The 17407-nt window shown below is 41.7% G+C and overlaps 1 protein-coding gene across 1 annotated transcript in view; it reads left to right on the top strand.

Annotated features, from left to right (window-relative positions):
* Positions 1-20: 20 nt before the first annotated feature.
* The window catches only part of vsnl1a (visinin-like 1a), a 31024-nt gene continuing 13637 nt past the window's right edge, over positions 21-17407 (top strand). Inside the window, exons 1-2 of the mRNA XM_073493063.1 lie at positions 21-136; positions 9621-9787. Coding sequence (XP_073349164.1) covers positions 9626-9787 — 162 coding nt within the window. The 5' untranslated portion in view covers positions 21-136; positions 9621-9625. The remainder of the gene's footprint in view (positions 137-9620; positions 9788-17407) is intronic.

The raw sequence follows: 17407 nt of genomic DNA, 5'->3' as shown, positions 1-17407 counted from the left end.
CTCCCGGCAGGTGTCTTTACCTCGCAGTGGCTCGGCAGCAGAGCAGCTCAACACCTTTTTGAACCGCTTTTTTCCCTCCTCCACCTCCAGACATCACACCGGACCTCTCCTCCCGTGGTCTCCGCACTCTCGCAAGGTAGGATGTGATTAAATCATATATTTTATACAAACACCTGCACGTTTTCTTCTTTATTGTGCTTCCAGAGACTCATTTATAGATTTATGTGCGTGCATGTTAACGAGAACACGAGGCAATAACCACAAATCAGCTGTTTTTTTTAAATCAACTCCTGCTGCAAATGCACGTTTATTTTTCTTGCAAGAAAGAAAAACATGTTTGTGTCATGCATGTGTTTTTACTCTGGCTGCACACACACACACACACACACACACGCACACACACACACACACACGCACACACACACACACACACACACACACACACACACCAGGCTTTTCGTTTCAACAACAATAAAAGTGTAAAACACACACCAGCCTCTCTCACAGCTGATTTATGAAACCCTCCTGGTCAAAGATCAAAACTGTGTGAGGTTTTATTTATTTATTTTATTTTTATTAAGTTTGCGTGGGATGTCTTTGCTTTGGCACGACATGGCACGATCTGCGAGTGATGTATCCCGGTGTAGTTTGGCACCGGTGCTGATGTTGTAAGGGTGTGTGTGTGTGTGTGTGTGTGTGTGCAGGAGGAAGGTGGGTGTGTGTGTGTGTGTGTGTGTGTGTCTTAAATGCACACTCCCCATGAGGCTACTTTTTTTTTGCAGATCAATGCAGGCATGACCACATCTCATCCAACTGCGCCTGCATGCTGGTTGCACCTCTCTCACACACATCTAGACAATAAAAGCAGCAGATTTACGTGGAAACCTTCAGGATGCCTCTGAATCAAAGCCCCGCACGCTGCCTTGTGTTTTTTGTGGTGTTGCCTCTCTCGGCTGGGTCTCTGCCAGGCTCTCAAGGTCATCCCCCCTGTTGGCAAACGATGGTGAAGGGACAGTGTTATGTAATAGCTCGCCGCCTGGCTGAGGGGCAGGTCTGCTGGCTTGCTTCAGGACTGTAATATTACTCATTTGACTATATGTCTTTGTGTCAGTCCACACCTGTCTGCTGGTGTGTAACTCCTGATGTTTTTTTTATTATCTTTGTCTCTAACGAGGCCCCGGTGGACTAAAGACAAAGGGCTATGACTCTGCAAACTGACCCAGAGCGTCTTGTCCCAGTCCTCCTCCTCATTTCTCCAGCGCTGACATCTGCTGATTATGCACCACGCTGTCTGTTTAGTTCCCCGTGTAGATGTGAGAAGCTGGTAGGAAAGCATTACCATGCATAAGAGCTAACAAGGGGGGCGGGGTGTGTGTTCAGCGCTTGTGCTAACAAGAGTGTCATGCCGCTTGCATCCGTCTGAGATCACACCCTTATTACGTGCACATAACTTTCATTGCATGCATCTCTTTGTTCATCTTCTCGCTGCTGACGGTGGAAATGTAAGAGCGAGCTGGAGAACGTAGAAGGAATTTCTATCCTATCGAGCGAATGGCGAGCGGAGAGATTTTGTCCAGTTATCTAACGTTTAAAAGATGGTTTTCATTTCATGCGACACAAAGGCTGAGGGTAAACATAAAGAGGGCAGATGAGAAGGTGGAAAGGCTCTTACATAAGTCTGACGAGAAGAATCGGAGGTATGGAAGACACCCTGGACTTCCTGTGGCGCCATCGGAAGAAACACTTTTAATTAGCTCTGCAGTTTTCAAAAACAAACTGCGTTAATAACAGAACAAGAATCGTCTTCATATGTGGAAAGATCAACAGCACGAATGGACAAAATCTTCTGTAAATTCACCTTCACAAAAATTGAAAAGAGACGGAGAGAGTCGCCTCACAGAAGCGATGAAGCACAAACTGAATACCATTCAGGCTACCTTACCCACTTACAGTAAGAGTATCCAAGAGCTAGAGTTAGCTTACAGTTAGCTACGATGCTACAGACGAGTTGAAAGCTGAAATGGAGCAAATCTCCGGCTTGGTGTCAGAAAAATGTCTAGATCTGGAGGGGCATTCATAGCATCAAAGTTTGAGAATAGCCCGAGCAGAACGCAAAGACCGCAGACAAAACGTACAGGATTTGATAGCAAGACTATCTCAAAGACACAACTTACACTGGACGAGAACGTCCCACCATCACATCTGATCCTGCGGGTTCACCACTCCCACGTCCTGGAGGAAATACTTCTCAAAGTTGCGATGGATAGAAGAGTAACATACCAAGGACGGCTCATCCGGGCAGAAGTCGTTACTCAAGAAGACAAGAAGAAATCTGAGACACACCAGACATCTGATTTGGACTCACACACAACGGTGTTTACACGATCTTCACCGACCCTGAATAAGCATTACAGTGAGCCCAGAGCATCTCCAGAGCTGCTGGGTGTAAGTATTACAATGACGAGGTCGAGGTGGGAATCGTCCGAAGCCTCGTGATTCGATTCAGTTCTGATTCTTCGACGTCTGATCAGATAAACTGAATCGAGACAGAAGGTTCAGCCTCTCGCTTCAGTACACTGTGTGCCAAACCATTCATCAGTGTCCTTACTCCACTCAAACACAATATGAAACACAACTGGCAATTAAGATAAAGGGTTTGCAGCCTTTTTTTCACTTTAAAGACATTAACTGCATTAATTAATGAATTTCATTAATTTGAAAGCATTTTACAATCTCCTGCCTCGATGTCAATAACAGAACGAGGGGGAGGTGGAGCGCTCGGCTCTGCTCCGTTGTGATTAACGTCATGTCTTCAGAGAGCAGCTCTCTCTGCTGCACCGCCATCGCTGTCCAAAGACACTGAACAGAAACACACCAAGTTATCTTCTTCTGTTGTTTGCTGCAGTGTGTGTGTGGGTCAGCCGGTCTCATTCGTTACTGCAGATCGCCCCATTAACGTTAGTCTCTGAGTGACGGTGTAGAAAATATTCACAACGTACATGAAGCCGGGGATGTACCAGAAGTGTGTTATGTAATTTAACTTTTGATAACGATAGTAGTGTCTTACTTCAACTTTGGGAAAAAGATCACTGATAGAGAGACAAGGAGAAAACAATCACATGTATGTAGAATGGATGGGAATGATCAGAACAGTGATCGATAACTTCATAAAGTGGGAAGCCAGTGGCCCTCTTTCCTACCTCCTACCTCCCTAGTTTTGGCCTCTTTGCTCGGACTAAGCCCATTTTCATATTCAGCCTTCATTTTGATCTCAACTACCCACCTGATAAGTTTCGTGACTATATCTCGCAGTCAAGCAATCTTTCCACGGACAGCAAACACCTGGCAAAATTCTCAATATTGCTTCTGTCTTAGTTCCCCGCGAGAAAAGTTGCATTACTAGCTGATGCTGTCGCGGCTGTAGCACTTGACAGGTGGTTGGATGGGTAAATCCCACTTTTATTTTCTTTCTCTTTATGCCATGTTTGTAAAATGGTGTAAAAAATTGAAGCATTTCCATCTTATGTATAATTGTTCCAATAAAATGAATCATAAATGTGTATTTTCTTAGGGCCTTGATCAGATAGCTCAAACACATAAAACAGGCACCAGATGAAGTGTAAAATGTATATTTAAAAACTGTGGAGGGCTACGATGTTTTGAAAACGCTCTTAACACATCATGTTGCCACTTGCGTCACTTTTAAAGGTTGTGCAGTTGCAGGTTTTTACATAAAGTGAGCTGCGGGGGAGGTGTGATTTATTTAAGTGTTGCGTTTTTGTACACCGTGAATTTGACACTCAAGATGAATTCTTTCACAGGGAGTAAATGATATTACATCTTATGATGTGATATATATGATATAAGCTATGTTTGGCACTAATTAATAAGGTATATAAGACATAAAGCTGTGCCAGCGGCGACACGCTGACACGATACAGATGCAAATTCAGCTCTGCTGCTTGTTGCATGAATGAAGGAAGACGGAGTCATGAGTAACATCAGGATGCAATGTGAGCTATGCTAGCACTTTGTGAACATGTTAGAAGTCACTAAACATTAAGCACCACGTTCATCATACATCCATTAAACCCTCAGATGTTCTCTGTCGTGTGTGTTGCAGCATCATATATGCAGACAGCGTGCTCGTGGCGTCTTGAAATGCAGAACTTAATCTTAATTCTTAATGACTTCTGTAGTTGTTGGATGTAAAGTGCTTTGAGATTCATTTTCTATAAGCAAACGTGACGACATGCAGTCTTAAATACACACTGCAGACGCTGGCATGTGTGACTGGTGGGAGATATACTACATATACTGTAAGCATGAACACATGCACTCATTCACATACTGTACATACACGCTGTGTGGATATAAATGTATTTCCTTTCTATTATACAAGTGCCCACACACATACACACACACACACACACACACACACATCTGCACAGTCCCATAATGCCGAGGCTGTCATGTGTCTTGTGCTCACATCTCTCCCGGGACACATCTGTCTCCCGCTGCAGCTGCCGTCTTCAGGCTCAGCCCGTCGTGTCTGACAGCACATATTGTAACAGAAAAGTGTTTGCAACCTGCTGTCGGCGTGCACTGCCTCCTCAGCTTCACTGCAGTACTGACAGACTTTTGGCTTGTTACCCGGGGATGTTTCTGATCGCTCAACACAGAAGAACCGGCTGGTCTGTAGTTGTCTTTAGACAGTGTTGTTTAACCCATAACCACATGAGAAACTGTCTCCTATCACCATCGAAGGAAGTCACATCACCTCTCACATCCCTGCCTGGCGAGCGTCCAGCGTACGTTGCAGTGTGCCGGGTCATAAAGGGTCTTCAATTACACCACATGTCCGTAACTTAGGTGTGTGCAGCCTCAGAGGCTTGAAACAAAGTTGGCTGGCGAGCTATAGGAAAAACACCGCTGCCACCAATGTAACCGAGCGTCTTGAGTTCACCTGACTGGGCAAGTTTAATAAGAAAATGACAAATGAGACTAGACGCAACGTTAGCACATTTAGCAGCAACAAACTTCTTGTCATTTTCTCCCCCACGTGTCACAAACACCAGTAACTCCCGCCTTACGGCAACTGTGAGGGGACACCCTACACCAAACTTACATTCAGCAGCAGCACATTATAGACACTCGCTTACTCCTAAATACCTCCAACAACAAGCTGTCTGCCTACAACTACTTCGTCTCTCGTTCCCTCTTGTGTATCACCGGCTCTCTGGCAGCCTGTCAGCTGCTGTCAATCAAACACAGACGGGGGACACACCCCTCCAGACAGCTGAGATGAAAAGGGGCATTTCCCACTTTTATTTAATGATAAAAAAGCTTTTACCATACCAATGCATTTAAAATACACATCAGCATTATTTTTGTGATTTCAGTTGGACTCTTACACATGTAAATGTTTATGTTTTAAATGATTATGTCATTGGGGTTATCTAGGCTTGGGCATGGAAACTACAAATTGTGGCGTGGGAAAGATGAGCGTGTTTACAAAACAGGGAGGTTCTCACAAAAGATTATTTCACTTTGCGTGGTGGCAAATGTAGGTTCAAGTGTTTCTTGACCCATAAGTCAGGATACCTTGATCTTTACTGCTTCGATTCCTTTATAAATCTCTTTACCTTTCTTTTGGACGTATAAAACTAAATCACTGAATTACCACTTCAACTGATGACCAGTTTTGAGCAGGTCCTTTACCACCAAATCCAAAATGTAACCCTACAATATATTTGTCATCCATAGTAAGAATGAAAAAACAAAAACTTGAATAAGTGTGTTTGGACATGTTAATATCCCTTCAGTGAATGTTGCATCGTTATTTTCACATATCAGAGAGACGATCTGAGTGCCAGATGAGTCAGACTGCTAGTCGTTTGTATTATCGAGGAAAATCGGTTGTTTAACAATGAGACTTTTATTGCACATTTTGTCTTCTTGGCAGTTTTTGCTGTTGGCCTGTGAAATAGTTGCTTTTGAAAATCTCAGAACACCAATTTAGTTAATTTTCCCATTGAAGCTGCAGTTGAAAAACCACAGGGTCAGTTGTGAATCAGAAAATTGTCCAGCCTCCATTAACCAGCTTCTAAAACACCTGAATGCACTTTACAATGTCCAACAGGACACTTTAATACAATACTACTTAAAAGATGAAAGATTTTACACATACTGCATAATCTGTGTCAACCCACGTAAAGTACAACCTCCTCACCCACAGGTATTGGATGGCACTAGATGGCCTGCTAGTCCAGGAGTATAAATGTAAAGGGGCAAGTCCTGCTGAATGGGATGTTATGGTGCTCTGTCTCACCTCAATAAATGACCCAAAACTCTGATTTCCCACGATATCCACAGTATTTGATTTAAGCGTCCCTTTGTGATCAAGGCTGCCTAAGTGGCAACGTTTTTCATCCTGTTTTCAAATGAATATAACGAAGAGAGCCTTGATTTTCTCGAATGCAAGTCATTAAATTGCCTTTAGAAAACTAATGAGGGGCAGTTGAGATGATATTCAGCTGTTATCAAAGTCCAAAATGATGCTGAGCCCAAATCAATGAATACAAATTCTACATAAAGCAACACGTGTCCGTGAGAGTCAGGCCGGTCGAGGTGCGTCATCGAGCTCAGCTGATAGAAAAAGGCATCCATCTCTTGTCCCGTCTCGCTGTCAATTGTAGATTATTTTCATTATCGATTAATCCGCCGATTCAGGATTATTTTGTTTAGCCTATAAAATGTTGAAAGTTTGTGAAAAACGTTCATCAGAATCTCACAGCTCTAGTGAAAGTGTGTATTCTCATCCCCACCTCCCAGAAGTTATTAAACGAAATAGGATTGTTTCTTCTTTTTATATGAAATCATTTTATTGTGTCACTGACTAAATTGCATTTCCTTGTTTATTATTATTATCCAATTAACCAACTTCATGTTCTGTCGCCATGGGGACAGCTTAGCCTTTTTGTGATAGCTGCAGTGATTTCATTAGTAATAAATCAATGCATTTGTTGTATTGTCCGTTTGGTTTACGGGCAGTGTGGAAGCGTGATTAGTCACAACTTAATTTTCAGTTGTTGCACATCATGAATCCCGAGCTCCTCACTGAGCGCAGGTCATGCTGAGCCTGGCTGAAAGCATTTTTTCAAAATTGGATTTCAGGGCAAAGCGTATCAATCTTCCTTAGACTAATTGTTTCCAAATTGTGGTGCAGGAACATGGGGAGGTTTCTAAGAGATGAGGGATTGTTTATTAAACTTTGAGAATAACTTTTCTGATTGATGTGTCTGTCCCTCCGCCTTTCTCCCTCTTCATCAACAACGGAGACAAACGAAATAGATCAACTAGCTGTCAGCACACACACACAGACACACACACAGACACACACAGACCTTCGTCAGTCCTCCATTTCACAACTTTTTAAAACAATCCGACCCCTGTGTATATCGGTATATCTAAGACACACGCACCTCTCGATGTAATAAAAAAGTGTAAAACCTATTCCAGTTTGATAACGGCTCAACGAAATTGTTGTGCATTTCAGGAAGTAAAAAAGATTGATGGCACTCTCATGTCTGGACACATATCAAGCTATTGTAGCGAGCTAGTTAGCTTAGCCCCCTGTAAAACTGCCAGTTGTTGTTTTTACTTTTACGCAGAGCTGGACTACTGTAGCCGACTACGCTAAGCTATTACTGTAGTGCAGTGTATGACTGTTACTATTCCTTTAAAGCATCGTATGAGTGGTTTAACATGTTTTAGTTAATATTATAACAAATGAGAAATCATTTCTACTTTAATTAACAATGTACATTTGTGCATGTGCATTTTCTTCTCAATTTCATTTTGATACATTTCTTCTGTCAGTGGTTTTTGTTTCATTTTACTTAATTTCTTTACATTTCAACCGTTATTTATCTCACCACTGTCCATAAACTTGCAGAGACTCTCTTTACATAAACCAGCGGTCACAGATGACCTTCCTACTTTATTGTTATGGTGTAGCTGCGTTATTGAACTGTGGTAATGTACTCGTGAGCAGGGACCATTTGGAAACTTGCCTTGGTGGTGTGTTCAACACAATCTGGCATTACGTATGACAGTTGGCTGCTGAAATACGGCGCTGAGCTGTGTTGTGACATAATCAAGCCCTGAAAGTAGACAATCAGCTAACGTGAATGCTTTGAAAGAATTGTGAATTTAATCATTTTTTGCAGTAAAAGTGTTGCTGTTTTGTTTCCAGCTTCATTATTGGCAGCGAAGTGATGCCTAAGTCCTAAGTGATCCGTCCTAAGAGAGCTTCAGATCACTGCATCGTTGATTTGTAGTGTATTTAAATAAATGGAAGCCAGTTGCAGCCTGAGAGGTACAAGATCAATCTCCAAACTTATGGTATGCTTTTGAAAAATGGTCTGATGGTTTGAAGATGCACGCTTGAATGGTGCTTTGCAAAAGCCAATGCAGCATGGCAGGCTTCAGTATATATATATATGACTGCAGCAGCAGCTCTTGGATGCTTGCCTGGGTCTCCTGTTCTCACCCCTGGGCACTCAGAGACAGACTGGCACCACACACACTGGTGCTGCTTCGTGTCTCCCTCGGTCTTTTCAAGCTAAAGAGGTCTAATAAAACATCTCAGCAGAGAGGATGAGAAGGAATGTTTGAAAACTCTTACCATCTTTCTGCAAATTATAATAATTATGGGTTGGTTAATGAACTAATCAAGGCCATAAAGTGGCAGCATCAGCACTGTACTGATACATCAGCTACCCACAGAGGCAGCTGGGTGCTAACAGCTCCAGTGGAGAAATGAAAGGACATTAAAATACCAAAAACACACTTAAGTTCCTCTTAAAAGTCACAGCGGACCAACAATTTTTAACATGTCATAATTACCCTTTCCACGGGGTTTCACTCCAAAGTCAGATATTCACCATATGAACAGTAAGTAGCTAAAACTCCTCAATTCATCATCAACACTAAACACAATAAACATACCTTTACCTTTTCACCTTTAAAAAGATAAAAACAGAAGTTTAAGTCTTACATATTGCACCTTTAATAGGGTACAGTCAAGAGAGGACGGGGAATTGTAGTAGTTTTGTCTAGAAAGTGGGGTTTTTCAGCTTTAGCAGGGTGAAACCCAACTACAGTGGTTCCCTCAATCCATATGTTTTATAAAAATACAGTTTATCGTTGTAAAGCAAATCCTCGGGAAGGATTTTAAGGGTTCAGAACTCAAACAACAAACAAACAAAACTAGGACAAGCAGCTGCTCAAAGGACGACACAACATAAAAGCTGCATGTCTTACAAACTGACCCTATTATACAAGAAGAAACAACAGTTGAGGACTATTTCCCAACATGTGACACTATTCCAGTTTGTCATTTTACACTCTATTTGTTTTAAAGCTTATTTTTAGATGAATCTGTGGTTTGCATTTTCTCAGAAATCTGTTTTTCTTCCAAACCGCCTCCAGACTTTCAGGTTCATAACATCGACGTCATAAAGAGGCAGTTCTTTGTGTTCTGTGTTAAATGAAAAATTTAATTTCCTATACGTGTTTGTCTGTCTGTGTGTGTGTGTGTGCGCTGCTTTTCGCAGGCAAAATGGGGAAACAGAACAGCAAGCTGACCCCTGAAGTGATGGAGGACCTGGTGAAGAACACAGAGTTTAACGAACACGAGCTGAAGCAGTGGTACAAGGGTTTCCTGAAGGACTGTCCCACCGGCCGGCTCAACCTGGACGAGTTCCAGCAGCTCTATGTCAAGGTGAGACTCAACTGACTCACTTCCTGTTGATGGATTGTACACATGTTGTATCTTTCACACTCACTTGTATTCGCTCGCCACAAGCACACGCTCAGAAGAAGAAAGTAGTGCAGTTCTTAATTTTGTTCTACACAAACTCCCGAAGAAGAAAATATCCGGCTCTATCGTGGCTAGAGGCTAAGCTGTGTTCGCTAGCTACGTGCTAGCTTCATCCGTCCTCTTGTCTGGTGCTGGGCAGGTAGCACACAGTTAGTGCGTCACACCTTTTTCACTTTCAAAACAAAACAATGTTGATGAGCAAAATGGATGAGAGTGAACCAACATGTCTTCTCATCCTTTGTTAATATAAAAACTTTGACTTGTGTAGCTTTAAATCCAGGCTAGTGTGTCATTTGTTGTGTTTATGGCATGATATTGGTTGATGGTGTAACTGAAAAGAGAGTTTTCTGGTAGATTTGATACAATTCACATTTCCTTTTAGCACAAATTAATAAAAAAATTTGCATGAGGACAGGCTGATCGTATCTGTTACCAGGATAATAGATACAATGGTAGTCGTAACATTTCTAGTAGTTGTAAAAGTATTTGCAGCAGATGAAACCGTAGCATCCAGGCTAACTGCATTCTCAGTGGCTTCTCCCACAATTGATATTAACGGTGTTGTTTGGGGTCCCATGAATATATTCTGAATCACCATCAAAAAACCACTGAGGGACTCCCATTATAAACCCTGCAAGATTTTTAGCAGGCATCCTGCCATGTTCCCATTCGCCGTTCTTGTATCTGGGCAGAAAACCAACAGAGAGGCAGGATCAGATGATTATCTTCTCATGCTAATATGTAGCCCTACCGTATCTCATTACCTCAGACAGAAGAGTGTGAATTCATTCCATGATTTATTCATTTAGTCTTATAAAAACAGGCAGGAGCACATTCATAGAAACTGTGATCTTGTAATGGAAGAGGATTTATGGTTAAATATCACAATAAGTGGATATAAATGTAGACTCACTACTTCTAGGTGTGTTTCTACTATACTATTATCTGCTGCTGCTCTAAAAAGTAGATAAAATGAGTCATTTCCTGGCTGAAAATGAAGCTAATGTGAGCTGCGACCTACTGATCCTTTCATAGAAAGATTGATGTACTAGAACTGAGCAATATAACAGTATTAAATCATTACTTATTTATATTGTTTTTATCTTTCATCTTAGATCCTGGATATCATTATATCATGATATGGCATAAGTGTTGTCTTTTCCTGGTTTTAAATGCTGCATTACAGTAAAGTGATGTCATTTTCTGAACAGAAGTGCTGTGCTGTATATCGTGTATTAAGTTATAGTCTAAAAATATTGAGATATTGTTTTAAGCCCACATTGCCCAGCTCAAAAATGTAAAGATGAGGCAGATCCTCAGCACCATGTGCCTCAAGGAAGCACTGGCTTTGATAGTCTAAAACTGTTACAGTATTGAATAAATATTAAATCTAAACTGGTCTGGTTTCTGTAAAAGTCGCATTTAATTTGAGCTTACATAAAGCACACAACGACAGAACAAGACGTACACTGCAAAACAAAGTTTAATCATGTCGTACTATACTTTACTTTATTCATAATACTCTCAGTCCCTGTTTTAACTGTTACGTCAGGCTTATTTCAGCATCTCGTGTCCTCTTGTCCTTCATTCTTTTAACTTCCTCAGAGTTCATTAAAGAAGCGAGTAGTGTAAGAATAGGCCCTTTTATCTCTGGTGCCAGGAAATGCCTCATAACCAGAGGGGGGCTGCCGTTATATAAGACACGCCTGGGCACCGGGGTCACGGGTGCACTTCCTCTAAATGCCATCCGAGCTCATGCATCAGCTGAGACCTGAAGAAAAAAAAAATGGTGAAAACATCAGACGTGAGTGAAGATACGGCTGCCAGGATCAGAACAAAGCACATCTGTCAGCACTGGGAATGACATTTTTATCCATTTGGACCAATTTGTCCCGTTAAAACCTACTAAAAAGCATCAAAATCCTTTTAAAATTGAACTATAAAAATAACCCGGACCCCTGGGAAATAACAGAAAGTTTGGCAGCTCTGATAGACGGATACAAACACAACAGAAATCAGATGGAATATCCCTTTAAATCTCTTTACAGCACAATACGACGGCTCACGAGCACAAAGGGGGGGGCAACAAAGCTCGCGTGTAAAAGGGTCTTGTAGGCTTCTGGGTAAAATCCTATTATTGATGCATCCTATTGTGTTTCTAGGCAACAGTGTATCAGTGATAGCGCTTTATTTAAATCCAGAGGGCTGATAAGTGGAAAAACGTTCTGCTGCGACCTCACATTAACGGGACAAATTGTTCCTGTGAAGAGTGACTCTGCATGTGTGTGTGTGTGTGTGTGCATGTCTGTGAGTGTGTGTGTGTGTGTGTGTGTGTGTGTGTGTGTGTGTGTGTGTGTGTGTGTGTGTGTGTGTGATAAGGGGGGGTCATATGTTTAGTAGGAGGAAGGGGGAGAAAGAATAGTGTATTTTTGCGTCGGTTGAAAGCGAGAAGATAAGAAAAGAAGGGAAGGGAAAGACAGTGTGCGTTCATTATTTATTAGTAATTAGCTAATTAGAGTCAGGAATGTACAGGAATATGTGTGTGTGTTTGTGTGTGTGTGTGTGTGTGTGTGTGTGTGCGTGTGTGTGTGAGTCCTCGCTGTGCATGCATGCGTGAGATTGGCAGGGTTCGACTTACACCTGTGCACCGAGACCTTTATATCTCTGCACTCCCACACCGCTCAGATCCCCCCACATTTGCACAGATTTGCACCTGTGACAGTCGCCCAGAAGCTCCCCCGCCAGGGTGCTAACTGCAGCGTTACCTCCACTCGGCTGCCCGCCTGGACTCAATGTACTGTTTTGGTTGGAAGCAGAAACGCTGCTCTCTTGCTTCTTCTTTTGTATTTTTTTCTTTCTTTGTTCTGTCGCTCTGTCTTTTCGTTCCTGGCACCTTTTGTGGTGGTAATCATCTTTTAGGCTGTGAAAAGGAAGAGCGAGGAAGAGGAAGTGATAAAGAGGGAGAGTTGAGGAGTATAGCCATGAAAGGACAGGAAGAGAGAAAGCAGGTGTAGCATGTCGGCTGGAAATAATAGGTTAGTGTATCTCAGGGCAGTCTGTGATATTCAGAGTCGATGCCGCGGTGTAGCATACAGTCGACGGGACGTATTTCTCTGAACACCAGAACCAGTGTTATCACTCTGGATGGTTTTCATTTGATCAGGACGAGAGCTCATGAATAACTCATTACAAAAGAACTCATTAAAAGTAATGAATGTCACTTCTCTCAGTCGGATTTCTTCTACAAAAGTTTAAGAATTCATCTTAATCAATTGCAGTATTCAAAAGTCCGGCTGGATGGAAATAGAAATTTTAGATTGTGAAATTAGAGGTAGATGAAACGGTTTTCCAGGAGATAATAACGCAATTTAAATGTCCATCGGTAATGTCAGTTCAAATGAAACAACTTATTGAAATGCATATTTAGCATTTACGATTTGATCAGTTATCTCTCACTGTGGGGAGGCTGAATAGATGGATTTAGTCTTTTGAGTAGAAAATCTACCAAGGCATCAGAAGTGTTTGACACTGATCGGAAACTGTGATTTTTAATTTCTTTTTTACATTTTAATGGTGAAATAAATAATCGATTAATTGTGAAAATCATCGACAGATTATTTTTAAAATGAAAATCATTATTTATGATATATTACGGTCCTGAAATGGATTAAACCAAATCTTAGTAACACAATTTCGAGTTAATTTTCTGCAAATCGACTGATTGATTGATTGATGGACCAATCATTTTGCCACGAGTCTGTAAGAGCCCTGACGCAACAGGCCGATGGTCAATGTCAGGACCGTCGGTGAGCATCTGTGGCCTTAGTTTTAACGATGTGTTCACGCCGTTGGTACATTAAGATCACGATATTAACCCACACATATATCACGATACACGATATTATCGTTGCTCAGACTGTCCTGGGTGATGGACTCTGAGATGACACTGCAAATTTATGGTGTTGCTCTGTTTAGTGAAGACCTGCTTACAGCAAAGACAGCATGTAGCCTCATTTAAATCCCTCGACTCGCCTTTTTGTCCCACTTTAAACCCAAAATATGATGTCTGTATTCTGTCTTCCACTTCCTTATTTTTTGCCTCTGCACTTTCTCTAGTACCGTTTACAGCCGTTTCTCAGACACATTCTCGATTAGAGATGGATATAATAGCAAGAGTGTTGCAAAAATGATCGGCAATCACTCCTTTATTATAACAACAGTTTGTATATTTGCCTTATGAGGGAACATACAAGCTAGTTGGCTGAAGTCGTTTTTGTGGGCTGAAGTCCAGGGGACATGCAGTCAGCTTCTCCTCTTTCATCCTCATCTTTTCCGTCCGTCATTGCTATTTTTGTGTCTGGTCCCCAGTGTGATAAAGAAAATGCCTCTGAGAAATGAACCGGTAGCTCAAGTTTTTAGTCTCACTTTGTTTGTCAGGTGTAATTTTATTATATCACAAGGTTAGAACAAGATGTTCAATCACTTAACACTCTCCATATCCAGCTGCAAGTTCAGTGTGACCACGCCTTGTCTGTCTTGTTTTTTTCACTTTCCCAGCGGAGCGTCACTGTTCATAAATCCTGATCAACTACACCGGATCATCAATTGACCTCCCGCATGTTTTTGTTTCCCAGTGGACTTTCACTTTTAGTGGCATCGCCAATGCCAGACAGCGACATAAAAATGGAAGTGAGGCCTCTGCGACAATTCACACTCAAGTGCTTGTATGCCACGGTGTGTGAAATTTCTCATCTCTGACACGGCAGCCGCCGCGGGAGCCATTCGTAACAAGATAACGACACTCACTGAGATGTTAAGGTGATAGATTTTGTCACTCGAATTTTTTCCTTCCTGCGATTGATGCATGCGGAGACAGCAGCCACGCACATTATTCATTTAACAGATCCATACACGTCCACAACAACAACGTTTGTCTTTTGTTTAAAACAGGAAAATACTATTGTAGCGCTGTTGCCAATGTTGTGTCTGTCTCTTCAGGATTTTAGTGTGTCGGTTGACGGTAACATGAAATGAGCATTAGTATTGTTGGTGGTCGCCTACCAGTCGGTGTTCTGTTGATGTTATTGTGATGAGATAGATGTCAGCATAATGGACTTCATTATGGTTTCTGCTACACACAGCAACTCTCCATCTCTGTCTCTGCTGCTCATGTTACTCTGTGATTGTTTCTATGCAGAACGTACGCACTGAAGTGCAGGAAAACAGAAACAAAGAGTTTGATATTTCAACTTTTTGTATTTTCAGCTTGCGGCTGCTGTCACGGTGTCTGTGCAGGTCCGGAAGAGCCGCGAAAAGAGATTCAGTTGTCGTAGTTTAGCATCATCGAAAAAGTCAACAGTGAACTCCTGCTTTGTTGCTTCAGATGAGAAGCGATGTGAAGGGGAGAGAGGGCCCGAACACACACACACACACACACACACACACACACACACACACACACAGATGCACGCTGACCTGAATATAGATGTACTGTATGGATGGATTCCGCTCTGTTGCGTCTCGCTTGCATAGCCTCAAGGCTTTTGCTGTTGACGGGTGTGCGCTGTGTGTGGTGTTTTGTGTGTGTGTGTGTGTGTGCACCACTGACCATTCAGCAACACTGTGATAGTGTTTATCGCCTCCCCAGACAGACAGACAGACACACACACAGACAATGACATCATCTGGCCGACAGCCTGCTTCTGTGAGGGGAACATATGTCGCCTGATCGCAGAAGACAAAAGACAGATAGAAAAGATTGAGATGCAGCTGTAGATCAACGTGGGAAATCAGCTGTCAAAGCCCACCAGGAAGTGTTACCTGGAAAATCCTTTTGTAATAATTTGGCTGTATGAGACACACATTAGAGTTAACAGCCTCTGCAGTGGCCACTACTTGATATATGCAAAACAAAAATTGTATTCATTACATCAGGCAGACCTCTGAACGTTACGGCCAAAGCCCCTGTGGGAGCTTTGAGGCTGATACTTTATATTTGGCGGTTGCTGTATGGATTGTAAAAGCCCCCTGAGGCGTGATTGTGATTTGTGATATTAATGGACTTCTAATAATAACAATAGATTTCTTTTCTTGAATAAAAAACAACCTAAATTGAGTAAAGCTGTGTGCAGGACAATTTAAGAGTTGGAAAGTAAACTTGAATTGTGTGAATTATGTGATTGTGACACGGTTTCTAAATTCACTCACACAAAACTTTTGGGCATGTTTTAGTTTTTTAACCTGCAACATATTTGATACGATGTACGTGTGATTGGGAAAATTCAAAGATGCAGATCACAGTTCAAATGGTTGGCTCCCATCTTAGAGCTACAGTACTGACTTTGTGTTGCAATCCCATTAACACTACACAGTAAGAAATAAAAAAAAGTGAACGTGGTTTTGATCCACATTTGCAGGCCTCTTCAACCCACAAGCACCACGTTGTTACTTAACTTTCCGACAGCCTCTCCTAAATTGAAAATAAAAGGGTATCAGTAGATGTATTCTAACAATTTAAGAAAGAATAATAAATAGAAACCTCAGTCCAACCATAATATACTCTTTAAAATAAATATACAACTATTATATTAACGTTTACAACATCTGAACTAAATACAAATGTGCTCAACTCACTATCGTGATGTGATTTTAGTTCACCCAAAAGTTCACCCAGTAATGAGAATTCAGCTGTTATCTAATCACCCTCATGCTGATGGAAAGTCACATGAAGTCTCGTAGTCCACAAAACATTTCTGGAGCTTCACAGCAAAACAGTGTTGCAGCATTCTGCTCAACAACTGAAGGAGCTGACTTTCTTTAAAATGTAAAAAACAACTGAGAAAAACAAACATAAAATGGATCCATACAGCTCATCGAGCATAATTCAGGTCTTCGGAAGCCCAGAGATCCTAAATTGATTTAGAAATAAATTATTTATAACCTTGACATCTGGTATAGTAGCTCCTTCAGACGGGATGCGCGCTAATGCCTTTTAGCTTAGCAACTATAGTGAAGATTTTGGCTCTTTTAAAGGATGTAAAAAAACGTCCTTTAATTCCGACATGATTAAAAGCTTAAGCCAAAAAATGTTACCAAAAAAATAATGGGGTGTCCCCTCTTACACAAACACAGTGCAGCTGGTGGTGTGGGCGTATTTATGTAGCTTTCATAATATTGCATAACATGACTTATTCCTCTCCTCACGGTACTCTTTCCAACCTTCTCTCTCATCTCCTTGGTCTTCTTCTCCGTCTCTGTCTTTACCCACCTCCTCTCTCACCTCCCTTCCTCTCTGTCAAAGTGGGCTCGTGGCTGCCATACACTAAAAATAGCTTTTGTCATCTCAGAAGCTCTCATGGCCATTTCTCCATCGCTGTCACAACACAGGCACACACACAAACTCAGGGAAATGCTGTTGCACTGTGCTCGGATATAGAAACAGTCCCCGTCTTTGTTTGGAGCTCAGAAAATTTGAGTCACACAAACGGTAATGATAAACTCTGGACAGAATGACTCACACAT

The sequence above is a fragment of the Pagrus major genome, chromosome 22 (genome assembly GCF_040436345.1).
Source record: "Pagrus major chromosome 22, Pma_NU_1.0".
NCBI classification, from domain to species: Eukaryota; Metazoa; Chordata; class Actinopteri; order Spariformes; family Sparidae; genus Pagrus; species Pagrus major.
This window is presented reverse-complemented; position numbering and strand designations above follow the sequence as displayed.